This window comes from Ammospiza nelsoni, chromosome 14 (assembly GCF_027579445.1).
Source record: "Ammospiza nelsoni isolate bAmmNel1 chromosome 14, bAmmNel1.pri, whole genome shotgun sequence".
NCBI lineage: Eukaryota > Metazoa > Chordata > Aves > Passeriformes > Passerellidae > Ammospiza > Ammospiza nelsoni.
Genome location: NC_080646.1, coordinates 15818188 through 15846020, shown reverse-complemented (window position 1 = coordinate 15846020; position 27833 = coordinate 15818188). Strand labels below are relative to the sequence as shown.

Below are 27833 nucleotides of genomic sequence, written 5' to 3'. Positions count from 1 at the left end.
CAGTGGCTAAAAAGCCCCATTACTGTGGGTCTTTCATTAGAGAGCTGCCTTGCAGTGGTTTTGTCTCCATAATCTCTCTCAGCTGCACATCTCTCCCCATACTCAGCACTGGAGATGTTTTATGTAACTGCTGCTTTTTGCTGCTCTCCACAAGCGCAGGCAGGGGCTCATTGCCCAGGCAGAGCTGTGGGCACAGCAGTGACAGGACAGTGACATCACACCTCCCTGCAGGCAGGACAAAGGCAGGATGTTTACAGCAGCACACATACAATTACAATTCATGGCATCATCACTTCTAGAGACTCTTTGTATCAGCAGCAGGACAGACTGGGAGCTTTGTGAACGCAAACGCTTCTGTGACAGAACGCGGTGAAAGAATTTAGCCCGCTAAAAAACACACAAAATACAAAGGGGATAAAGCCCTGCACTCCTGCCATGGGAACAATTTCAAAACTGATCAAAATCATTTAGAAAAACCACTGTGTTAGAAGAATACACACGGGATCTCACTGTTCAGACATTCCATTACATCCTCTGTAAGAGCTCTACTTACATTTATTAATTTTGCTAACCAAAGGACAAAAAAAAATAAAGCAGCAAAATGTGACAGAAGATTCCAGGAACACACACATTAAGACAGCTTTTCCTGGGCAGGATCTGTCATCTAAGTATATCCTATCTAAGCTTTCTCATCCTTAACAATAAGGCCGTTTCCTTGCCATGTTATATAATCTTCAGCCTGCTTTCTAAAGCTACAGTGACACGATTTTGACATCAGCAAGAGACTTTTAAATGAGACATTTCTAAATTACTACAATGCTTTTAGAATTGTGATGTTGCTAAATCAAAACAAAACATCTTCCTCTCAGTCTTAACATTAGAACAACCTGTACTTGCAGTCTGCTACAAGGCAAAAGAGTACTCATCTCTCCTTGTACACAACTGAGCCATTTTATCACACCTAAATGGCAGGAACATACATTTAAAGACAGGGCTACTGCATCATGATTTAAAATCATAATGACATGGTGACAGTTCTTAATTTTCTTTAATTTCCCAATAATACTAGATGGAAAAAGTGTGGGGGTGGTTTCTTTTAAAAATCCTTAACATACTGTCTGAATAAATTTGAACCAGTTTTGTTTCTTTTCTGTTTGTTAGTTTTCACAAAATCCGCATCACAGACAGAACCTAGTTCTATTCTTTTCATACCAGATACAGCCAAAACTTAAGGAATTTTCCTAACAGTCCTTCTAATATTATTTTCTCAGTCCCAAAATTTTTCTTCACCCTCCTTTACTTACAAAAAAGCAGGTCTTTTAACCTGCTTAAATACTCAGAGAAGGCTGGAAAGAGACCATTCTTGCTCACCCAAATCTTGGTAATGAAGTAAATCCTAATGGAACAAGACATCTCAGAGGCCTAATACAATCTTCTCAAGGTGAATACATTTGCAGCTATAAACACGTGCCAAATAATTGATTACAAATCACAGATGGCTTTCCAACTTTGTCCATTTAATTAAACAGCAGAATCAGATCTCTATTAGCAGTCATATATACATCCTACACGAACATTCAATACTGAAGAAAAAACAACAATTAGGTACACTTTAGTACATGTTATTTGCAATTGTTAGTCAATTATTCACTACTTATTTTTCCATCTGCATCAAGCTGCCTTTAGAGAAAAAACCCACAGAGTTAATATTAACAAAAATATCAGGATTTCAGAAGATATTCTTAAAGCTAAAGTTTAGCTTGGTGACCATAAAACACTAGTACTTACAGCTACTTAAAACAGCATTAGTTGTGATTACACAACTGACAGATTGTTTCCCATTATTAGAGGCCAAATTTTCCAAAGGCAGCTTAAGAAGCAGCAAGCATTTTCTATTACTAGCAGCTCAAGTGCCAGTGAAATCCACAGGCTTAAGAACCTTTAAAAACCAGCAGATTTTCATCTGCCCTCTCAACTAATCCTTTATAATAACTAAGAAAGAAGAAATCATGAAGAATCACTGTCATTGAAAGGAATCCAAGTCAAACTATTTCCCAGAAACCTCCTGTGACTTAAACCCCCCAAATTTTTATTTTCAAATATTCAGACACCACCATTTGCTGTGTTGTGTAGATCAAGTCATTGAACACTACAATACTCAAACATTTGCACTTTTAGATATGAAAAAACTTGTCATTTCTTAAAGAATCAAATATGTCAGTGATCCCGAGTTCTAAAAGATAAGAAAACTGTTTGCAATGGAGGGTTTAAAATTAAGTTTAGTATCTGTGGTAGCAAGGAAGCAAAGTGAATTTTAAACATCACTACCAAACAAGAGGAACTTGCTTTTTACTTGAATTTTAAAATTGTATGTAACATGCTATTCACTTGCCCAAAAGCCAGCCTGTATTGCTTTACTTTTCTTCCATCCTCCCTAAAGCCTGACAGCCTCAGTTCAGTGAGAACACTTGTTATAAATCCTGCACTTACTAAGGCACCAAGTTCAGCTGTCTGAAATACACATCTCCCTCTACAACATCCCAAATTACTGCAATTCTACTCTCGAATTTAATGGCTGTATTGACAGCTACAGCCTATACACGACAATCCCAGTGAAGCATCATCCTTTGGTAGGATCCCTGGGATTGCAAGAGCTTAATCACCCTGCACCTTTGCAGGAGAAGGCGAAAGAATCCCCTAATCCTGTTCTATGTCAGTTCTGTAATACGCTCAGTGCTGCAGAAGCCAAAACCTCCAGGAGCACATTAAACCCACACAACTGACGGGGTCACAGCTGGCCTCTCCCACACACTCTCCAGGGAAGGAGGCAAGGGTAGCAGAGGACATTGTTCTGGAATTGTTCACGTTGTTAAACACAGCCATGCTAGAGACCAGAGGGTCAAAGGTACGTGTCTCATGGAGCAGAAAGACCATAACAAACCATAACTCTATAGATGCCAGTAAGATTCATTCTGCAGCCATAAATTGCCCCAAATAAAAATACAGTTTCTGTACAGACAAGTTGTACCAATTGCAGATGACTACCACAAAAGTAATCAGGAGGAAACGTTTGTTGTGAGCACACAGAATGGTTCTGGAGAAACCCTCAGAGAGCAAAGCCACTGCCCTGCTGTCACATCAGGTGTCACAGGCACACGTGTCCTGCTCTCACACTGCACCTTCTCCAGCCCCTTCTGCACGAGTGCACAGGGACCACAGCATGGATCTGAATCAACTCAGAGCATGGAACACTTTTTGCAATATACAGATCCAGCAGCATCTGTAAGAGCCCATCTTCACTGACAACCACCACAGAACTAAGGGACAGTATTTCAATGGCAATTCACTTGTGTACAAATTATTCCAAAATCCAAGCAGTTTGTAATCTGCTTCTTCATCTGCACTAATTTCCAGTTCAACCCAAGCTGACAATTCTCTTGAAATTATTAAGGAATCTTTAACTTCTTAAAAATTTTTATATACCCAAGACAGAAAATAACACTTTGAGGAAAAAAAAAATCCTGAGAACTTCAGCAACTGCTGCTTTCAGACACATCCAAAAGGCCAGTAACTTCAGAGATTGTGGAATAATCGAAGATACTTAAGTGTTTTACTTCCATATCTCTCTGTCCAGGCACACACATCTCTCACTGCTCAAAACATCACTACCTGATAAGAAGCCAAAACATCTACAACCAAAGTGGAAAAGGCACAGAACATGACTTCAAATGGTCACAAACATGAATGCAAATGTGGCATTATAATTCTTACATTTCTTGTGGTCAAGTTTTTATGGCCAGCTGTTCTTCAAATTACTTAATCTATGCAAAATGTCCCAACAGCCAATTCCCATACATGAAATTGCACACAACCCTGGGAAAAACAGGCTTATCAGATTCTCTTATCAGCTGTCACAACCTCATTCTCGCTCCATACCAAGCAAAAGGCAGGAGGGTACTTGTCCAGTGGAACTAAACTACACAGAATTAAAGCATGAATTTGGAGCATAAAAGAAAAAAAAAATGCACTATTCTGACAAAACATAATTACTGTTTATCACTGTGAAGCAGCATTTTACTCTCCACATCATCCTAATGCAGCATGTAATCTCTCCACTCAAGGAAATTCACAGAAAAAAACCCCAAACACTCCTCACACTTTTGTCCAGACCCAAACTAAAAATCCACCAAATGTTACTGAACTGCTGCTCAAACACAACTCAACACTACAGGACTCCATTAACAGCATAGCAAGTCGGTTGTTCTGGAGAAGCACACAGTCTCTGAATATGTACACTATCGTGGAGGGCCAGCCTAAGGGAGTTTAGGAGCATTGCTCTGCCAATGTTAACAGCAAAAACTAAAGTTAAACATCCTCCACACTCAAAACTGAGCAAAGCACACAGCACTGCTGCAGACTGAGTGCCTTGCTTACTGGGTACACGTCTGCAGACCTGAGACTATGTGCAGGCTTTTATTACTACACCTCACAGCAGCAGGATGAAGCTATCCTGCTCCTCACACACAAAACCCCACTGTGTGCTCATACCCTCAGCTTGCCAGTTGTCAGAGGCCGGTTGTTTGGGAGCCCTCAGACACAAGGGGTTCTCTTTAATGCACACATTACACACACACTCAAGCTGGCAGTGCTTTACCCAAGAGCAGCTACACACATGGGCTCAAGAGAAAGATTTACAAAATACCTGATTCTGCAATACTCTTCACTACCAGCACAGAATCTGATGTGTCCAAATTCCTGCAGAAGTCCAGTTACACGAAACAAATTATCAACACATTCCAATCACCAAGAGTTATTAATTACTTACTTCTGGAACTATACAGGCCAGTTATCATCAGCATGAGTGTCACAAAGCCTGAGTAACAAGAAATGGCTTCTAGTATGGCTAGAACAGAAGAACTGGTTATAACTAAGTTGTGACACAACCCTCTCTCACCAGCTTAACTCCAGAAAGTTTTCTTGCAGACCTGCCCTCACCTTTATCACAGTACACAGTTACCCCACACTATGCAAATTCTGGCATCACCTCTATTGTCACCCAAAAGATCCAGGCTTCCCCTTCTTCTAACTTCAGGAATTTACATCCTTTAAGCATTCAAACCACTCAGCATCATCTTCTATCTGTGCCCCTTCGCCTCTCAGAGTCATCTTCCTCTTTTGCACCTTTTCCCTTTGCAAAATTGCTGTACTCCAGACACACCTGCAGGCAGAAGAACTTTTTATTCTCATGCATGGCTGAGGGAGGTCCTGCTGCCCCTTACCCCTGAGAGCATTCCAGCTCAGCAGCCTCCCCAGTTCTCCTTTCACAGTAACATGTACAGAGCTGCCCTGATGCTGCTGAGCCACAGATTGCAGCCACTTGGATGGAACTTTGTCCCCCACATGCAAAATTTCAGTACCACGAAGTTCAACCAGTGTTTACCATTAATAAGTTTAATACCACAACTCTTACCACAGTTATTTCCTACTTCAAAAATTCAAGGAAGCCTGTGGTATCTTGAACACCACTGCTCAGGAACGCTTTGATTTTTTTCTAATGCCACTATACAAGTTCTAACAGAGCTTATGCTCCTGCCCTCCTGAATACACATTGAAGAAGCTACTGCAGGATCTCCAACTGTACTGAATTCCTTTGCTGCAAGGGGACAAAAGATTATAAGGTCTGAGAGAAAGGAGAATACAGTTCATACTAAATCTTCAGAAATCATGTATTAGCTGTTTTACAGCACTTAGTACACCAAGATGTCTTGTAAGCAAGAGATAAAGAAAAAAATCCCCACATGTAAGGTCATTATTTTTATACCATGCTTAGAGATTCCAGCTGGACACAAGACATAAATAAGACATACTGGTGTGCTGGATTCCACCAGAGATCAACTCAGAACTACTGTGATCATATTAGCTTCAATTGTTCTGCACACAGGCAGACTGATGGAAGAGCTAAATGCTAAATAGCATCATCCCATTTTAATCAGTCATTTGATTTTCCAGTTGCCTTCTAGGAGCTGGTGAAAGGTCATTTTTGCTTCTCCTACATAGGTTGTAGCTGAAGAAATACAGTAGAACACATACTAAATCATCAATTATCATGTCTCTTAAAAAGGGATATTACCATTTAAAGGAAAAAAAGAAAAACCCTAATACTCCAGACAAGAATTCAGGCCTTTACAACCTTTCAAAACTACATAAAGGCAAACAACCTGACAGTACTGAACAGTAGTCCACACTGAGGCATAACTAAAATAACAGTAATTTCTGTTAATCAACTTCTACAAACATTTGCTCCTATCAAGAAACTTCACCTTCTCTTTTTCTTATCTAATAATAACACTATTTAGAGAAGTGTCTCTATCTTTGCATCTTGCAGTCTCCAGATTTTTCAAGTAAACAAACACCTTGCAGTTAAGTCTGGTCCAGCTGTCAGTGTAAGAACAGAGGCACTGGTGCCACCCCAGGCACTGCACCCAGGAGAGGCCAGTCCCAAGTGCCACCCTGGGCTCTGCCAGCACTGCTGGGTGCAGCAGCTCCCACTCAGTGCTGTGCCCCTCCTGTGACAGGACAGATGTTTGTGCAGCTAAACCAGACTGGGAAACAGTCCAGATCAACATAAGAATTTTTACACGCCAGCCAGGTCCTTAATGCAGCAAACTCAATTTCAGCCACAAGGCACACAGCCTCTGTTGGTCTGCAAGAAACAGCACTATTACCATCACACTTTGTTCTTACTAAAAATTCCAATTTTCAGTACATGTTGAGGATATCAACAAGGCACCAACAGACAAAACCTCCTGAACAGCTTACAGGAGGAAGGATGTTGAGTGAAAAGAATGTAATTCTTTCTACAAAACTTCTTTTAATTACCAAAGTGCACAGAGAGCTCTTTCAAGGACCACAACAATCCCAGTTCTGAGGTTACTGTCATCAACTCATGAGCAACCCATTGGAAAAGAGCACAACTTACTGTGCATTAAGACCTAAACACATGCCAGCATTTTGAAGCCCACCACTGTGGCTTTCTAGGCTATTTTAGAAGCACTTCATACCTTGTAGGGAAGACAGAAACATCTTTCAAGTCCTGAAGTACTGGTTACAACCTTTCACACATCACATGACTGTGGCATCAGAAAGGTCTTGTCTTGCAGACACAAAAGATTCCTCCTACTCCTTTTTTTGATATTCTTTTTCCAATTACAGTTTTGACATAAAAGGAGAAACTAAACCCTCACTACTCTTTTTTTTTTTTGTTAGCTTAATTTTGGTCTGCTAAATAAAACAATACTAAGCCTGGTCGATTTCTATTGCATATTATGGTTGATAACAGTTGCATGAGTGCCTTTTTAAAAATCAGCAAGCATATCTAACCCTAGCTAAAAAGTACATGTTATCAAAATAAAGCCATGTATGATTTTATACAGTCCTGACATCCACATGCTGCGAGACAAAAGTCTCAACCTCACTACAGAATACCTAATGATGTACAAAAATAAAAAATAAAAATCCATGGTTGGAACAGAATGCCTCCTCCATTATGCGGTTAGTTCTGTGTACAAATAAATAACCTGTTAAAAAGGTTACCAGCTGTCTAGGCACCAGCTAGGAGTGAGTTCAATATGAAAATCCTACATCTTTAAAGAACTGTCCCAGGTTCCAATACACTCACTCTCTGTTATACACCCAACTTGTCAAAAGCTTCACAGGTAATATCTTTTCATCCATTCTGGTTTTAAGGAAAAATAAAGTCTTCTCCCATCAATTGCAGTTATCTGTAGGCAGCAACCTTTTCAAGTCTTTCATAGCAGCTTCTAACTCTGATTTAGCAGCAGGGTATTTTTCAGCAGAAGCAGAAGATGCTTCTTTCCAACAGAGAGGCAGGAGTTTACTGAGTCAGCCACATCACCTGAACTGAACTGCTGAAGTATGAAGGATATCCCTGCACACGACAGCCCTGGATCCATTTAGGGCAAACCTGCTCCCACATGGAATTGGCACAAACCCCCATTCTACCTGCAAGGGTCACTTGAGGATACAGAATTTCAACAGGAATTTTGCATATGGGTGGTGAGATATAAATACCCAGTTTCTCTTTGAAGAGATGACAAAAAATACAAAATGTTTTACAGCAATCCAAACTTCAGTGCAGAATAATTCTAACACACCCTTTGCAATTCTATGACCTAAGTCTGATAAGGCACCAAACTGAAGCCAGAGATTGTACTGAAGGACACTTACCTAAAGTCATGATCAATAAACACCCTCCTCTAAGTAAGGCCATAGGCTTGATACTATTTCAAAACACATGAGGAAGAGGACAAGGTTTATTGAACTTGATCAACTGGAATAGTGCTGTTAACTAAAATGGAAACCTGAGGAAAACAGAAATAAAACCTCAAATGGAGACACTGCTGTTGGCATAACAAAATGGGAATGTGGAAGTACACAGCCTGAACAAGTTCAATAATTGGACAGTTCTCAGGAATAAGCAGCAGTATTTCTGACAGGGATGACTCCACCCTTAAGTGCCTCCTTTAAAATAATCAGATTAACCATGTAAACTCTAATACAGGTCACTACCAGAAATACTAAAGGACAGACCTGGACAAAGTTTGGCTGCCACTTTATAAACAGAGGAGCTATCAAGTAAAATGTACCTTGCTTTAATTTCTAGCAGTGTTCAGAGTCAGAGGTACAGTGTCCCTGAGATGCTATAGCCAATACTGAACTTTGACAGTTCTACACACTTATACTAGAGACAATTAACAAATCATCTCAGTGAGAAATGCCAGTGGCAGACTTCTCAAACTCTGAATTTTAGTCTAGAAAACCTGTGGAGACCTACACAGTTCCTAAGCACATATGCTCCCTCACATCTCCAGAGGAATATTTCCTCTTCCCTCTAGGCTGGAGAGAAAAAAGATTTGTTGGGAATTTCAGAGCCAACTTAGCTATCAGATCACTTTTTAGCTACTGAAAGCTTCCTTCCCTACCAGATATTTCTCCATCCCATAAGCTCAGCACCTCTACTCACTGCTAGACAGCTGTCATTTTACATAAACTATTGAGATATGCTAACAGAACCACAAAGAGAAGAAGTGGTGATTGAGCTCTGTGCTTACTCTTCCCCCTTAACAGGATCCTTGAACACCCAGACAAACCCACTGGGTGTTTTTGCTGAGTAAAGGAAATACCCTGGCTGGATCAGTGTCATGGGGGTTAAAGAAGCAAACAGTTAAAATTGCATATTTGTTCTGCAAATCCAAAATGTTAAGACAGCAGCTTCTGATGTAGAGAGCCTCCCCAAAAAAAACATGTTTACCAACAACTTTACAGCCATACCAGTCTTTGCATGCTACTACTGCTATTTGAAGTCCTAGTTGCCTCAGTACCTGCAGAGCCACTGAAGCACAGTAAAAAAAGATTTAGGTTCTCCTAGTTTACAGTACCCACAAAAACATCTGGAGGCAATCAGGAGTCAGGGCCAAGGGACTCCATTCAGTGGGAAGGGGGAGAAAAAAAATCACTTTTGTGACACTTGAGAATTCTAAAATGTATGTCAAAGAACTAGGATGGAAGCCCAGAGATAAGCTTTCTCTTCTTGGCTCTATCACCTGCTGCCCATTCGTTTCAAGGGAGCCACGTCTGTATCTCAGGTTGTCCTACCCCATTATTTTTAACAGATGGTGAAAGTAGCCACCTGCCTTGAAAAGCAAGAAATTAGTCAACATCAGAAAGCACCAAGCTGCTCACAGACAACTGTAAACAGAACTTTCAAGAAGCTCAGACACAGCCTTTCATCAAAGCAGAAGTCTCAGCTCTGAGGTTTCAAAGAGCACTTTTCCTGTTCTTTTTGCAACTTCATATGCCACAAGTCCAATGGCATGTGAGAGACCTTTGGGACAAGTGACTGTAACAGCAGATTGCAGACACTGTTTCCTCATTAACAAACATGACAACAGTGATCTAAGTGGTTTCTTGCCTGCTCACCTCAACCAAAGGCCTAGAGCTAAGGTGGGTTATTTCTTTGCAGTAAGAATTACTATTGGAAGTAATTGCAATGAAAGCAGGCTCAGAAATAGATAAACACCACAGCACAAACCCTGAGCACAACAACTTCAGGTCTTACTGCTGGCTTACGTGGTAGCTGTGACTTAACAAAGAAGAAATAACTCATCAAATTCAACTGGCAACCAAGGGTACACAATCATCAGACCTTTCATTTTATTGTTTAGAGTGAGACTCATGAAGTAGATCACGTTATGTGGAAATAAAAAGCCAGATTTCTCTGCAATGGAACACTCTCTACTGAATAAAAAATATTTCTAGGAAGTCACACAATTCATCATCTGATGGGTCATGTCTGGAAACAAGAACACCAACGCTTCTTGCTTATTTTACCATAAAACCCCAGAATTTCTTACAAGTATGCAGTAAAACAAAGACCTGTCCCATGACCACAGAAGCAACTTTTCCTAACAGTTAACTGTGAAAACTGAAAGAACCACTTAACAATTTGCCTTTAATTTAATAAAGTTACTTTAAGGCAAGTAAGAATCTGGTCGTGATTATTATTAGACTTGCCTGGTTTGCACACACATTTTCATCTTTCAGAACTACAATATTTGCATTTACACTAATGTTTTGACCACCACGGTGTTTAAAACTTACATAAAAAGACAAAAAAAGGCAGTAGAATTTGTCTTCCTTAAACACAAACGTGCTGTTTTCATCCGAAGTGTTTCCATATGTCACTGTTCAGCTGAATCTTGATAAGACATGTAAATTCACCTAGAACTGCAACCAACCCAATAGAAATGAACCTCCAGCACTTTCCTGTACATGAGTCACAGATGCCAACATATTCAGATCCTTCTGCAAGTTTAGGCCTTAAACTTCTAAAGAACCAGAGGATTGTTACCACGTCACACAGCACTGAACGTTTTATTCAGCTTCCCTTCCACTCATATAAGAAATATTAAGCCAAACGAATTTAAGGGGAAATAAAACCCACAGAAGGGAGAACCGTCAAAGCCCTCGGCAGGCAGCAGACCCTCAGCTCGGACACGGCTGCTCGCAGCCCGGACAAGTTTAAACGCCCCGTTATGATAAAGCGGCCCTTCGGCGGCAGAGGGGGGGCTCGGCCTTACCCCGCCACGACGGCGACACCGACAAGTTTCCGTGGCTGCGGCCGCCTGGGGCTGCCCCGCGGGGGAGGCCGGGCCCGCCCCAGGCCGCGGCCGTGTGGCGCACTCGGTAAAGCGCCCGCCCGCCGCCCGCTCGGGCCCCGCGCACGGCGCTACCGGCGACCCGCGAGCCGCCGCAGGGCCGGGCCGGGCAGCGGAGCCCCTCTGCTACCTCCGGGGCTCTGTGCCCGCTGCCCCGGGCCCGGCCGCCCTTTGTTCCGGCTCGCGGCTCCCGGCCCCAAAGCGGCGGCGGCGGCCCCGGCCCGCGTCCTTCCCCCGTGCCCGGGTTCCCCGGAGGAGCCCCCGCCGCGCACGAGGAGAGGCCGAGGCCGCCCGCCCCTGTAACTTTTGTTATGGTGGCAGCGGGGAGAGCGCCCGGAGCCCCTGAGGAGCGGCCCCCCCGTGCTGAGTCACCCCGGCGGGGTTGCGCCCCCTCCCCGCGCCCCGCGGACAATGGCGAGGGCGGGCCGTGCCCGGCCCTCCCCGCCCCGCGCAGCCCCCGCACCGTGATGTTGCAGTGGATGGTGAGCGGCGGCGGCGGCTGCGGGCTGGAGCCCGGCGGCGGCGGCAGGAGCACAAACTGGCAGTGGAGCTCGTCCAGCTTCCAGGAGACGATGCGGAAGCGCTCGTGGTCCTTGTCGAAGATGGACTCGAGGAACTTCAGCTCGGCCTTGAGCCCTGACACCGACATCCTGGCCTCATCTCCGGGCCCGGGCCTGCGCTGCCGCCGCCTCCCTCCGACTCAGCCGGCCCGACCCTGGCCCCGGCCGCGCCTGCGGGGCGGAAGATGGCGGGGCCGGGGCAGCCCCAGCCGGCGGGGCACGGCGGAGCTCCCTTTGTACCGGCCTCCGGCGCCCGCTCGCTCGCTTAAAAGGGCAACAGCGCAGCCCGCTCCCCTTCCCTTCCTTCCTCCCCGGCGGGCCGGGCCAGCCGCGCTAACCGCCCCGCCCTCGCCCTGCCCTCCTCCCTCTAGCCCGGCCCCGCGCCCGGGACACGCGCACCGGGGCCGGCCCGCGCCCCGCTCCTCCCCCGGGGCCGCCGCCCGGCTCTCCTGGCCCGGCAGGGCTGACCCGCGGCACCTGCTCCGCTGCCCGCCCGCCCGGGCACTGCCTTCTGCCCCCGGCTCGCAGCCCTCCGGTCCCTGTGCCGAACCGCAGGGACCGCTCAGCCCTGCTGCTCCTCCTCTCCCACCGCTCAGCCCTGCGGAAGGGCACGCGGTATTGCTTCCTCACCGCAATTCTGTTTTGCTGAGAAAAATCTGCAGCATTGGGTTTGCACTTGTCATCTCAGAGTCCCGTCAGTCCTTCAATACTCCTCGGGGGTCACTCGACTTAAGCCAGGAATTCCTGTCCTGACGTTTCTGGCGGATCCATACCCATAAAATCTGCTGTCAGTCACTGCAGGCTGGAAATCAGCAATACAGAGGCCAAGAAAAATTGCTACTACTCCATTTAAGCTCCCCTATAATTGTTTGTACAACAGTTCTATCCCCAGAAAAAGCATCACGATGCATGAAAAGCATCGGTAGTGAAGTGAATACTTGCTACATTCAGAGATCAAGGGGTGCTGCCCCTTCCTGACACTGGAAATACCATCTCTGCACCTTTATCTGTCCCTTCCCCTCTTGATTTTGCATAGAGATAGTTGTCAGTTCTTTGGGAACATGGAGTGGCTCTCACGTGGTGAGAAGTGTGATACAAGCAATGCTGTTGCACGGTGTCCTTCATGTTTCCCAACCAGGTATTAATTAATGCACACATAAACCTGAAACAGGGAATTGCCTTTTTTTTAATTGATATTTTTATAGCTCTTTAATTCCAGACAAACTGGCAGCACTTCACAAACCACAAGCTGAATCTTGTCAAGTGGTGAGAACTCTAATCTTGATCCAGAAGAACAGTTACGCACATGCCCAGCTCCAAGCATATGGAAGTCTGACTGATTTGTGGGCTTGAGATTCCTACCCTTCCAGCAAAGAGAGCTGCAAAGAACATGCTTTGCTGCAAAAGGACTCAGGAGGCATTGACACTGGTTAAATACCCTGAATGAAAGATACCAGAAAGTCCACAGGATTTTTTAGCTGTCATATGGAAGAGTGCAACTCAGCTCCTCTAGACAGGCTGAGGTATTGCTTAGACTGTACAGCCTGCAAAGTGAAGCCAGAGTGGACATAACTGTTGTGTGTCAATGCACCAACAGGCAGGGCAAAGAACTTGGAGAGATAAGGGATGGTTTCAGTACAGGGACAAACTAGCTATAAATAAGCAGCAGAAAATGACTATACCTATTAGAAAGGGAGGAGCTGGAAGAGCCTCCCTATGGGAACCCCAGAGACAAAACCAAACAAAGCAGACTTTGTCAGGCATTGCATGGTGTGATGCATGAAACAGCAGAGGAATGAATTTGGTGACTCAGCCCAATTTCCCTTGTACAATAGGATTCTGGCCTGGAATGCCTCACTGCAGCAGTTAGGCGAGTAGGCTTAGCAAGTTCAAACCGCACCTTCTGTCATACCCCACCAGACCTGCCTCTATCACTCCCTCTGCTCTTCCATCCTCCTTGTCTCCTCACCTACCTTCCCTCTCCTCTGCCTCTCCACTGAGTGTGACAGCACACTTTTTCTGGCAGCTGCACAGCTGGGATGTGTGGATGTGCTGGCTGGGAGGACACCCTGCCACACTGTCTTCTGAGCACCTGGCAGGCCAAACAAACTGTTTAATTGCCAAGTGTGTTCTGCAAACCTGCTCTAGAACTTTCCCCAGCTCACTCAATCTGCCTTTTTGTTGCAGGCCTCAAGAAGTAGCATGCAGCTGCACAGCCACCACTCCTCTGAATTCTCCTGCCTTTCTCAGTATTTAGTAGGCATTGTGCAAGCTGAACTAGTTTCTGCGATAGGACCTTGAGAACACATTGGGGCTGTCTCCTCTTCTGGAATTCAGAGGCTGCTTCAGAGGTGTGAAGAGCTGTTAGACATGTGTGACTCATCCTGTTTCTTTTTTCAGGACTTGCCATGGGACATTGACATGAATCTCATGTTGGTCATAAGATGATTCAGGAAAGCCCAGAGTTTGCCAAAGACCAAAATGATTGTATACAGGGCAGGACCTGACATTTCAGGTTAATAAAGGTCATGAATCTTGGTACAGCCCCCAGGAGCATTCTATCAGATTCCAATAGTTACAGTTGCTCTTAAGTTCCTTGATCTATATTGCCTGTAAGCACCATTGTTTTCTAACTTGCATCTTCAACATCACCATTACCTTTTTCTACCATACAGCTAGGTTACCTCTTCCAGAGGCTGAACTTTGGCCAAAACCCTGTTTTGAAGATAATATACCTTCATAACCTTTGTTTCTTTTTCCTTCTTTCTATTTAAATATAGGAAATTTTGTAAGAATCTTCAACTGAAACTTTCAGAAAAAACCCAGCAGATTCCTCACTGCCTTCTTGGGTGGAACAAGGAGACAGTTTAGACCAAAGTTGTCTTTCCCCTCAGCATTTACTGTTTCCAGCAGATCAGATAGGCATGTCCCTGGCAGGACAGAAGGCCAGCAGCAAGGGGCAAAGGGAACTGAAGGAAAGAAGAGCTCAGAATGAGCCATTAAGGAAGAAATGAAGTAAAATATAGGATGAATGGGCTTTGATGAAAGCAATAGTTGTCTGTCTAAAGAAAGGATACTCCAGAGCACAGATAATTTCAGTTTGTGTTAGTCCTTTTCTTCCTGTGAATGCCTTTTCCAGGTCTGCTGTATTTCCAGCTTCACCCCTGAATGAAGCTCCTGTACATTCAGTTGAGTGTACCTAGCAGAGGACTGATTTGCTTCTCTGAGAGTAGTTTATAGTTTTGTTTTTTGATCTCACTTCTCTCATTTACAGCCTAGCACTTAGAAAGGGGTCTTTCTGTTTAATTCTGATGTCACCTTCCCAAAAGAAATGTCAGGCACCAAAAAGGAACTGCCATTTCAGAAATAGGGAAGGCCCAGATCTTTTGTATCCCTGAACCTCAGCAGACAGAGAAAGTAAAGGATAAAGTTAATGAAATAGGAGGAAGTGTAAATTGATTTTACTGATGGATGATGCAGTTTGATAATAGTTGATTCCCAGGTAGACTCTTGAACTTTTTCACAGATAGCAGCAGAACCTGAGACTAGAAAAGACATATAATACCTGACACCCATAGAGAGAAGGACAAGAGAGGGACCTTACCTGAAACTTTGGACAAAGGCAGGAAGAGTCAAGAGGTTCCTGCTTTACCATGATACAAGTCAAGCTGTCCTGCTTCACATCATTCTGAGCTCACAGCGCCAGTGTCATTGCTTCAATAATGAAGTCACCTTCAAAGCATTGAGAAAAAAACATACATCAGTGCATGAAAGCTGATTAAATGGCCAGTTTCAAGAAGCATCATTTGCAGTAGCTAAGGGATTGATTAAGCCCTCAGACACAATTTCCCTTCTAACAGTTCAGGAATGGCATTCCAAAACCAATCTATCCTAGAGCAGCTTGGGACAGAGAGGGGTACTGTTGCCCAGATGTTCAGTAATAGGGGTCAAAGAGATGTCTGCAGGCACTCAAATACCATGGCCATGAATTTAACATTTAAAAAAAAAACCAAGTTGCATGACTTTACCCAGGATGATCAGAGTAGTTTTCAATTCCAGTTCTTCTGAGTCCATCCCTGTGGTGGTCAGCAATGAAGTCATTTAGGTCCCTTCTTTGGAGTGCTTTGGCTCATCCACTGAGGAGTGTTTGTAATCCTGTAAGGAAACAGCAATAGCCTGTTGGTGGAGATCACACTACTGTTTGTGGATTTCTGTGTAGTTCTGGCTGTACTTACAGCCATAGCTCAACAGTGAATATTTCTGAACTCTCAAAAGCTGGATGGTGTCTGCAAAGCAAGGTCAATGATATGTTCTTGTTCTATATGAAAGTTGTGGAGTTCATTTATTAGAAGAAAGGTGCCCCAGGAAAGCCAAGCCATGCTAATCACAGTCTTGCAATGCTGCAGATGGGGATTAAAATCCTCTTTGTACCCACATCAGAAACCAAACTCCTTGTGCACACAGTGAGAGAACACACCTAGTTCTCTCCTTAATGGCTCACACAGCTTCCTGAAAACAGATTAAAAACACATCTCTGAAAGCAATAAGGAGCCATACAGCCATATCTGAGGCATTCCATTCGATAAAATAAATGAACAAGCTAGAAAAAAAAAGGAAAATGTGGCATCATTTTTCCAAACTCAGCTGGGTGAGGGAAGAAGTAGTTCCATGGAACTGTTCAGAGCAGAGCAACCTTTCCCTGACTCCCTAGGACCTGCACCCATTCCTTGGGATCCACAGGCTCAGAAGCCTTGCAGGGCTCAGCAAGCTCATCTTCCCTTGCCTTCTCAGAGCCTAAAAGGGATGTTCAGGAGCAGAGGTTGGATGCCAGGCTCAGTCCTGCTAAATACATTTCTGCCTGGATTGGGGGGCAAGGGAACAGCCAGACTGTTCCCTTCAGCTCAAGTGCTCTAGGGCTGAGATGCAACCATAGCCACAGCTGAATACTCAGCCCCTCCATGCTCATTTTGATTTCTTATTTTGACAGGCAGTTAACTTTGTCTACATTTAAAATATCAGCACAGGGCATCTGAGTTGGCAGACACTGGGGTGAACAGGGAGGTCAGAGTTATTGCTCCAGATTCTGCAACTACATCACCTAGCATGGAAAAGACAGATCACATTTGCCACACCAAACCAGGTGTGACAGGATGCAGCCTCATTTGATATGTGGGGAAGGACAGACTGGGGAGCCAAACCAGTGCTTTTCAACCATTTCCTGATTTGGAAATCACAAGTGTCCACAGGCCACAAGTCAAGGTCTACCAAACCCCAGTATTTTTACATAATCTGCATCTGCTAAATTTAAAATGTGATATGGACAAAATTGAGTTTGGTAGATACAACACTGTAAAAAAAAAAAAAAAAAAACAAACCCCCAAAATACCCAACAACAACAGCACAAAACCAACCAACCCCCCCCGCCCCCAAAAAAAAAGGTAGTGAAACAAGTAACAAGTGAAGGGTAACAGATTCAAACAATTATATGTGCCCTGGAGTTTACAAGGAAGGGAACTTCATACAGATTTACAACATCAGTGAGTAAAAGGAAAGTAACAGAACCAACATACTTGGCTTTAAACCAACATTTGGAAGACTGAATCACAGAATTCTGAATATAACTCATTCACATCTCTTTTGACATAACAGCACCCACATAATTTGAGAACTGGCTTAAGAATTGTGAATAAGGAATAAAAATAGCAAATAACTGAGCAGGAAAAGGTACTTAATGTGTTTAACGTGGATCATGGTAGTGCTGTGTTAGAGTTCAGATCAAGACTTTCAGTGTGATTTAGAAGAGACTCTAACTGATGAAATTATCAGATGACAGAGCCAGACATTTGAATAGCAATAAGGACAAGAAAATAATTCCAACAGGTGCAGAAAAATCAATTTTAAAAATCATGTCCTTGATCTATAAAGCCACAAACCTAGTGATTCCTGCTCTCCTATAGACTGCATTTTTATACCACCATCACATTGGATCTCACTTGGGCCCGTTCTATAACACTCCACACACGCCTTCCCAGTTCCTTCCCATGCCTCCACACTTGTTACTTTCCAGAGGATTCTCCATATTTCCACCCACAGTTACAGCCTGGTTTGGCTCGGGGAGGCAGAGCAGATGCTGTTGCTGGTTTCAGAATTTACCCTGCTCGGTACATTCTATTGTGCTCTTTACCTAGAACACTGCAACTGTGATCATGGCAGAAAATTATCAAAAACCACAGCAGAGTGTGGGACTTGGAGGACAGATTTCTGAAGTGATTTCTAATAGCATTAAAAACCAGAGCTAGATTCTCTAATGCAGCCAATGTCCATCAGGACACTCCTTTACACACCCCAATCCTAGCCCTGGCTTGCACTCACTTTAGCTCCAGGCACAGCTGAGCAACCTCAGAACAACATCTGTGTGACACCTGCAAGAATGTAGTATGGCAATGTACTCACCAAGGCGTTTTTTTTTTTCTAGACAAGAGTCTTAACTTGTCTACTATCTGAAGATTTATCTGGCTTGAAGAACCAGTCTCATATAAACAGTTTTAACTCAGGAATCATCAAATACACTGTCTTCCCACAGGGATGGGGGGAGAGGAACAGGGATGGAGGGAAGGAGCTAAAGGACCTTTATCATCCCCTCCCTTCATTAGCACATGGTTGTATCATGTAACCAAAAGTACAGAGAGTCGTAGCACAGGCCTGCCTTTATGCTCTGGCTCCCCAAATCTGTAGGCTGAGAGCACTGTGTAAGGGATTATTTCGTTCTGATGCAGAGAAGAAGCAAGGAAAGTTAAATTAAGCCAGGAAGAGGAAAACATGAGCTGAATGTTGTCCCAAAGATTCCTGCCACTCTGACATAAGAGACCCTGGAAGGATTGCTGCCTGGAGGATGTAAAGCCATAGGGCGAAAGAGCTGCCAAGAGTGGCCACCAAAGTGGCCCAAGGAGAGCACGGCAGGGAAGGCCAAGAGAAAAGGCTGCGGTTTTCCATTGCCGAGGAGGGCTGGAGCAAGCGGAGTGAGGGGCAGCGCCAGGCGTGGGGCACTGCCCCTGCCGGGTCCCGCTATGCCCGCTCCCGGTGTGCCGGCCGTGCCCCGGAGCTGCCCCGTTCCGGTATCCCGGGTGTGTCCAGGAGGTGCCCCATGTCCCGGTGTCCCCATGTCCCTCTGTCCCCCCGTGTCCCTCTGTCCCGGACTCTCCCCTCACGGCCGCGCTGCGCTCGCACGGCGCCCCCTGGCGGGCGGTTCCCTGAGGGCCCCGCGGGCGTTCCTGGCCCGGCCCGGGCGGCTCGGGCCCGGCCCGGAGGGAGGAACTTACTTATTAAGAATTCTTACTCAGTTTTTGGTGTGAATCATGCTATTTCATAAAATGCTTCTATGGATGAGATTCTTTTTGTCCAGGTACTCTGAAATCAGCAGAATCAACAGCATGCTCATCAATTTACCTTTGTAGTCATACAAATGCTGATACCTTCTTCTCCAGGCAAGGAGATCAGTCAGGAACATTTTTAAACCCTTTTTCCATTCACAAAATTTAAACTTTTGACAAGAAGGGCTTTTAGAAATACACAGTCATTTACCAGCTGGTGGAGCTCAGTAAATAGCAGGAAGATTTGTCCACAAACATCCCCTGAATTGGAAGAGAGTTCTGACTCAGCCACCTTTATTAACCTTCTGCTTTAATTTCCACAAAAGCTGATGCCTTTGGGATATTGCTGCTTTTTTTATTTCTGCTGACAGGAAGCATTACAAATACACTGAATTTACTGTGGAGTTGCTACCACCTCGACCTACTGAAGTTCCACAGAACAGGTTTCCTTGGCACAAATGTAAATGTATAACTTTATATAGAGCAGCTGTAACAGATGTGGGTAGGCCCAGTTATCAAGTGCTGAAATTAGTCAATGTCTATCATGAGATCAAATATGAACTATAAACCACTTAATTCTGGAAAAGAACCCTCTGAGCTCCAGTGGAAACCTGCCCATTGAGCCCAGCAAGCCTGGAATGAGGCCCTGTCTGCAGGGGAACATTTAGTCCCTGAAAAGGCATCCCAAATATTTCATTTGTAGTGTGATCTGGGGGGAAATACTGTAGTAAATGTAAATTAGTGAAATATCATGTTAATGTAAATGAGTGAAATATCATTCAAACACATTTGCAACATAATTAAATATTCAACATGGACACCTGCTCAAAGACCCAGCTAAAAGATGTTTTAAAACTCCCAGAACTTTTCTTGTTGTTTTCTTGGAGACACAAGGGATACTTTCATACTTTCCTCAGTACTTTGAATGCTAAAACATACCTTAAAATTAAAACAGAAAGTGATAAACATTTAAATCAGAAACTGAGTTTTCAAAGAAAAATACGAAATGTTTCATGAACAGCTACAATAAATAGGTTATTTAATTTGGGAGCATGAATGTTTCTGTTAGAAATTGTGATTGAACTTCTATATGTTCTAGACTCATTGAAAAAAATTCTCCTTACACAATCAGTAGAATTAAGAGTTGTGCATTGTCCTAAGTGCTGGAAGAAATTGTGAAAAGCATTATTCTAATGCTTTTTCAGGCTGCAGAAGAAGAGACAGTGATGTGATCTAATCAAGCATTCAATTGCCAACACATCTTTTTAAAAGTTCTGTTTGGACTCTCTTTAGACCATTCCTGTGCTAGTAATTTTTCTGATTGTGAAACATGCATACTGTTTGGGCTTAACTAAAGAAAGCAGGAGGTTTTACTGGGCCACATCACTATCACACAGGAAAAAAAGTGTAGGCTTTGTTCTAGGCATACAAGCAGTGCCACAGAAATAGTTGGAATTTAAGCACATACTTTATATTAAAAGCAAATGCTCAACTGTTTTGCAGGATCAGGAGCTGCAAGTCTTAGTGATGCCATGGTTTCTATGACAACTAAGTGTGATATTACATGAAGGATTATGATTTAAAGGAAGACACATCTGGCCTTTTCCACTGATGTGGTCCCAGCTTATCCTGCACGTACCTTGTGTACAAATCTGCTCATCTTTGTGGAATCACTGAGCCCATAAACAGGAAGGGCAGGCCTCAGCAGACCAGGCAGAAAGTGTGTGAAGTGCACTCTATTCATGCAGATTTCGAGGAGAAAAAATAAATTCAGACTTGGGGCTGCACTGTCCTTTCAGGCACAGCTGCAGCCCAGGGGCTTGCTGATGGCTGAGGATACTGCAGCAGCAGTGCAAGAAATGAAGTGCCTGGTAAAAGCAGCAGGTGCTGTGCACCCACACTCCCTCCCTTCACAGCTCTGACATGGTTTCCTGCACCCCAGCCTGTCCTGGGCTTGGCTCCACATCCTGTTGAAGGCTGGAGCTGTGGAATTGTTAACCAAAGCCTGGTCCCAGCAGGTCACAGGCGCCCTCCTCCAGCCCAGCAGTGATCTCTGCTGGCTCACTACTCCTCTCAGCTCTGAGCTCTGCAGAAACTCCACTTCCACCCTGCTTGCTGATTAACTTATTCTCCATTTGTCTCAGTAGGGAACATGTTTGATCTCCTGGAGATATACTCCAGCTACCTCCATGGTCCTCAGTGACCTCTGCAAACATAACCAGAGAGGCATTTCCATCCCTTGGCAGCAGGTGCCAAAAGTAATTCCATATGACTTAGTGCTAAAAGCTAGCTCAGGCTAGCTAGTTTGGAACAGGGTAGGAAATACCTGAGAAAAAGCAAACTCTCTCCTTGTCCTTCGTGTAAGAACAGCAGCCTGCTCTTTAACTGAGAGTGCCTAAACCCATCCCTGCATGTCCCCAGTAGCCAGAAGGCTGCAGCACGTTCTCAGCTGCTCATGTGCTGTTGCCCAATTCATCTCGGCACTTCAGCCATTTTGGGTAGGAATACCTTCTCCTCTGCCTCACTGCCTCATTGTCACAGAGCAGCCTGGCTCTGGGCTGCTGTGCATTCAGGACACACTGATTCACCTGCTGCTTTTACAGGCAAATCGCTGCCAGTGCTTCAAATGTGTTCAATGGCCCTTTTAAGTACATGGCTGGCTTTGTAGCAAACAGCTCCCTTTAGATTAGGATAAATGCTTTACCAGGGAGATTAGTGCCACTGCACTTGTGAAGTCATGATATCCCCTGCAAATAAAATCAGTGACTATAAATAGCTAAAACATCTTCCATCCTATGAGATTATGAGCTTCTTCCTTGCAAAACAAATGAGCTCATTGAGATATAATTTTGTGATAGCCAGATAGCTTCAACATAAGATTGAGCCCATCATCATTACTCCAATTAAATCTCCTTTTTATACCAGTAAAATAATTGATGTGCTGATAAACTGCTTCAGTTCATTGTTACTGCAATATCCACAGCTGCTCTGAACACATCCATGTAATCAATATGGCCCACTAAAAGGTTTCTAAATGAGTTAACTCTTCCAGGAATCAGCTGGATTTCTGAGGACTACCATGCTTTTTGTTCTGTGTTTCTTTTATTTACAGAGCTATTAAGTCCAATCACAAGCTGATCACACACACTCCAGCAGAGCACAATATGAATGTTGCATGCTATTATGGTAATAGAAGTTGAGCAAGAGAACCTGGCCTTGAGGCTACTTTTCCCATATTAAAAAAATAGCTAACCTAACCTGCATCATTCTGACAGAACTGGGTTAGGGAGTGACTGTGTGTGCAGTCACATTGGCAGAGCAGGATGTACCGTGAGGGACAGCAGGGCAGGAGCCAAAGACAGGGAGCTCTCACTTCAATCCAGCCCCAACAACGTGACCAGGAGGGCCCATCTCACCTCCATGCCACGCTGCAGCCAGCACTGGAGACAAGCTGGGGCTCCAGTCCTGCTGTTCCTGTGGGTGCCATGGCCCCCAGGCCCTGGGCTGCAGGTGCCAAGAGCTCTGCAGCTCCCAGGGCAGCTGAGAACAGAATCCTTTTGCAAGGGTGTGGCTGTAGGTGCAGCCATCAGGTTCCTGCCCTGCTCACTGGGATAGATTAGAAACATTCTCAGGAGCCACAGAAAATCTCTCTCAATGCCTTACTTTGCTGCAGGTGCAGAAGAAACAAATCTCTCAGGTCAGCCTCTCCCTGCCCTGCTTCAGGGACTGTGGGGAAGACAAGCCTGCACACATTTTTTAGGGGGCATGGAGCTTTTGTTGTTGGCTACAATTAAAAATCCCAACTGAACTGCCAAAGCTTTTTCGAAGTTTTGTTAAACTGCTACAAGGCAAATGCTTGAACTTCAGACTTACTCATCTACCAATCTCTCTTCTGACTCACATACTTCATGCACTTGCCCCATTGGGGAGATAAAGGGTTTTTAGCAGCTGTGGATAACTATGCAGAAGCAAAAAAAAAAAAAAAAAAAAAAAAAAAAAAAAAAAAAAAAAAATTACTTCTTCCTGATCCCTGCAGCATTCCATGAGACCTTCACAGTGTGAAATGCAACTGCCCAGTCTCTGCTCAAGGTTTGCTGCCAGCAGCCTCATACCAAGCACTGAGGCTGGCGCTGCACATGCACTAGAGGAGCCAGAAGAGGTAGTTTTCATACTCAGAGTAGTCATCAAGTAGTCATCACATTCATACATCCCTCTATGGAGGCAAGGCAGTGATCTAAACAGATTTTCAGCTGTTTGGTGCTATCTGCTGCTGATGCTGCCACTAGAAATGCAAAGAGGCAACCCTGCATTTCCCCTGCTGAAACACAAACCTTTAACAAGTTTATTTTGAATTGTGTCTCAAAGACCAGGCAGAGATAGGTAGTAAGCTGCACAGCTTTAAACAACTTGTCAAAATCCTTCCAGGAAACAAAATAGCATACATTTTTTGAGGGGTTCCCATCTGTCTGAATTTCTAATTTGACTTGTGCAGCTCACACAGCTCAGATGGGATTCAGCTGAGAATACATAACCTGAAGCTGGGTTCCTGAAGTTTTCTTCATACCAGGATGGCACCTACACAAGAAAATTCTTAAGCTGCTGGGCTGCAGCTCAGGCCCCAGGTCTCCTCTCTCCTTCTTCAGATAAGAAGGGTCACCCAGCCCCAGACAGGGAGCCCCAAATGTACCAGGCACAGCTGCAGGGGAGCAGCTGGAACAGGGGTGCAGCACTGAGCTCTCCAGGCTGCCTCTGCCTCTGGCCACCTTAGCCCTCCACCATTCCTGCTGGTCCTAGTACCCTGTTTTGTCAGCTGGTTTGGTTTAAAATCCCTTTGGAGGTTGTTTACAAAGGCTTTGGCTCATGAGAAGCACCAGGCCTACTTTGAAAGGGTGGTGTGCCCAGAGGCAGTGAATTCTACATTGCTTCAGTTGTGGAACTCCACCTTAGAGTTCCCATCCAGGGAAGGGAGCCAAAGATAGCTGCCTCTTCCAGAGAAAGATCTTCTGGAGTCTACATCACCCCCTGATGTTTTGAAATTTCCAGTGGACCACATCAGTCATGGTGAAGTGAGAAGCAGCATTTACATTCAACTTTTCACAGTACAGCATCATCTGTGTTGAGGATACCATCTTGTTTCAAAAATCCCACATCTGTTAGAATCTTTTAGGCTCCTATTATAACATCTAGAGACTAAAAAGAATTGTTTTTTTCCTGGTGTTTCAGTCAGTTTGCTCTGTGTGCCTGGCAGCATTTTGCAGAGTTTCACTGTTTCCCCAAGGCTGTCAGTCAGTTTTCCCTGTTGTTTGTGTGGACTTTTCACACACAACACAGAAGAGGAAAACACTTAAAAAATTCCAGGAAAATGTGATTGTAATCCGCTTAAAACAGCCAGCAGGGGGATGTGCAGGACCAAGAACTCATCTGACTTGTTGAAAAAAGTGAATGCATTTCAAATTTCCTATGCCTAGTTATCTGTAGAAAATATATTCGCTCTCTATAACAAAAGAGCACAAGTCATCAGCCTATCCCTATCTATGGCAATTTCAAAATCAGCTGAAGAAACACGATTTCATCTCTATTGATTGGGTTATATATGTCTATGTAGGTTAAATGAGCATAAGAAGTCAGTGATCAACTTCTGCCTAACATTTTGAGAAACACGAGCTGAGTAATGCATTGCTCTTTTCAGGATGGGAAAAAAGTATATAGTTATCAAGGCAGGAAAGCCAGAAGTTTTGGATTTTTTCTCCCCAGAAAACAATAACTAGTTCTATTGTTTACAGATCTTTAGTTTTACTTTTACTTCTGTTAGTTTAACCAGTTATGGGCTTCAATCCCCAAAGGTAAGATCTGCAACCCTCCAAGAAGGGGCACCTTCTTTGAGCTTTTCTGTCCCAGCAGCTCAAGCTGCTCCTCTGGACACTGATCTGATCCAAGAGGCTGCACCTGAGATCTGAGGCACAGGAAGCTCCACGGCCCTCGGTGGAAGCAATTTCAGAGCAATTCCCTTTGTGAGAGACAACTGCTCACTTGGAAAATTTAAAGAGGTTTATTAAACCTTAACAAAAAGACAACAAAGGACTACATTAGGAAAAAGCTGCAGTGCTGGGAACTACCCCTCATGCATCCCACATGGCCAGTTCATCTTCAAGCTGGATGTTCAGTCTTTTATACCCCTGGGGGTGGCATCAGCCAGCCCTGGCCCCTCCAAAGTCTGTCAGTCAGCTCTTCTGTGCCATTTATCAGTGGAGACTGCTTTGTAACTGGATTGGAGCTCAGGTGTTGCCATGCCCACCCCCTAAGCACCCCCAAGCTTTTCCATTCCCACCTGCCCCATGCAAGGGACACCTGTGCAGCCTTCCTTTACCTGTCCTAGACAGCCCTGGCTGTCTGATGGCAACAATACAGGGGGGAAAAGGAACGATGGGGAGAACAGAGGACATCTAAACTACAATAACATAACTACACATCAGTAAAGCTTCTCCTAATATTCTCACAAGAGTTATCCCTTAATTGCGAGAGCATTTAATCTCATTATCCATCTATCACACCTTGTTACACTCCTTGCTGCTAATATCTTTCACAGAAGAGCTGCTTTAAGAAAAACCATCCAGGACATGTAGAGTTCCTATTTACATAGTATGTTTTGTGACTTTCCTGTCTGTGAGCAGACTTGGTGGTTAACATCAGCAGCTTTCTTCACACACCTCCTCAGCCAGGTGCCATCCCCATCAGGTACAGGTTGTTCTTCACAAGGCAGGGAAAGCAGCAGGAACAAGAGGGAAAGGGCCTGGTCATGGCTTCACCAGAGAAGGCCATTTCTCACGCTGATAAATGCACACTGTCTGTGTGCAGCAGGATGTGCAGGCAGGGCCGAAGAGCTGACCAGAAGATGGAGACAGAGGAACACTTTTGGAAGCACATCGGGAGCCTGACCCTCGGCAGGGCCCTTGGAAGCAGAGGAGGGGCCAGACCCATCCCACGGTACACAAGGGATGGAGGGATGGATGGAGAGCTATCGAGCTGGTTAATTACAGGAACATTTCTGCTCTCCAAATCCCGTGTGCCCTGGAAATCTAAAATTTTCTGAAAATCTGTAAAACCTGAGTAAAAAAAAAAGAAATTACATCTACAAATTTTTTCAGGCAGAAGGGGAGAAAATAATTCTTAATATTCTTTAGACATCATGGCTCTTTCTCAGAAGGCTGTGCAGACACTACATTCTTTGGCAGATATCTCCACACAAGAAACCACTGACACTCAGGTAAACCTGGAGCATTCTTATGATAGCACAGGAGCTACTATGGGTCAGTGTTCATCCAGAACATTCAAAGGACATTCACAGATAATTCCTTATATGTTGCCATGGTTATTTTTTTGTCCTACTGAGCTGATGTGCAAGTTCAGAAAATATTCCTTGAATTAAACTGAACTATTAAGTTCAAGCAAAGTGTTCTATTTCTAGACAACTGTTATTATTTTAAGTCATGGTAATTTTACTATTGAGTGTCTTGGCAAAACCACATGGTATTTCCAGTATGGATTAAATGTTTCTGGTAATTTTAGTGTTCCTGAGAATCTATAACATTGTATTCTGAAAAGAAATATATTTTTCTGAGGTTCATAAAGCCTTCAGCTGTTTGCCAGTATTTACATTGTCTCAGACTGAAGTCAAGCAGGAGTTAATTCTGTATGATAGCCGGAGTTGTGATGGAGTTTCACCATCTGAGTGCAGCACAGGACAGTTTGATGAACAGCTTTCAGTGCAGATCCATTGACAATGGTTACAAATTAGTGTAAAAGGAAAGTATGCTCACATCAATGTTCCAAAGCTAGTCTATTCCATCTTATTAAACTACCACATTTTCACAGGAGAAAAACTCAGTTTGGAGAAGCAGTGTTGCTCAATACTTATCCATTACTTCTTTCCCTTTTAATTTCCTTTTTTTTCACTTTTCCCACCCCATTTTCAACTAGAAACACCAGAAACTGTTCAAATCTGTCTTGATCAACCTTATGCTCCTATCTTGTATATTCTTATATCCTAAACCTCAAAATAAAGAGACTTCATAGGAATAATCCACATTATCAGTTAAACTGGAATCCTCAACGTCACCTACTTCAGTTACTGACCAAACATCCAGTGGCTTTGTGCTCCATCTGGGCCCTCTACATCCACAGAGATCCAGGTGGCCTTAGTGTTAGTCCCAGACCCCTGCCCTTCACTCAGTCATGCACATGAACTCCAGGGCCACATAGGTGAGGAGGTGCCCAGATCCCTGCAGGAACAAGTCCAGCAGCCCTGGGAGCTCCCTGCTCTGCACTGGGTCATTCCTGAGCCATCTGACACTGGGATGGCACCTCCTGAGGGCAGGTCCTACTCAGTCCTACTCCAAGTAACTTTGCCAGGGTGGCCTTGGGTCTCTTGGGAAACAGGGAGAGCCACTCATCCTCAGAGGCTCTGTGAGAAGTGAGGCAGCGTTACAGACTGTGTTTTCCTCTGCACATGCAATGTTGGCTTTGGTACCTGCCACCCATCTGTCACACTCAGAACAGAGCCAACTGCTTGGCAGGCTGCTTCAATGTTCTTCACTTTTGTTTGCTATTAACCTTTTGCATTACTGATTTAGTTGCTGATTGACTGTGGTTTCTTTTGCAGAACATAG

At 44.3% G+C, this 27833-nt stretch overlaps 1 protein-coding gene across 1 annotated transcript in view; it reads right to left on the bottom strand.

The window, feature by feature from the left end:
* UBE2Q2 (ubiquitin conjugating enzyme E2 Q2) overlaps nucleotides 1-12125 on the bottom strand; it is a 46779-nt gene extending 34654 nt beyond the window's left edge. The window contains exon 1 of the mRNA XM_059481969.1: nucleotides 11701-12125. Coding sequence (XP_059337952.1) covers nucleotides 11701-11886 — 186 coding nt within the window. The 5' untranslated portion in view covers nucleotides 11887-12125. The remainder of the gene's footprint in view (nucleotides 1-11700) is intronic.
* Nucleotides 12126-27833: the final 15708 nt, after the last annotated feature.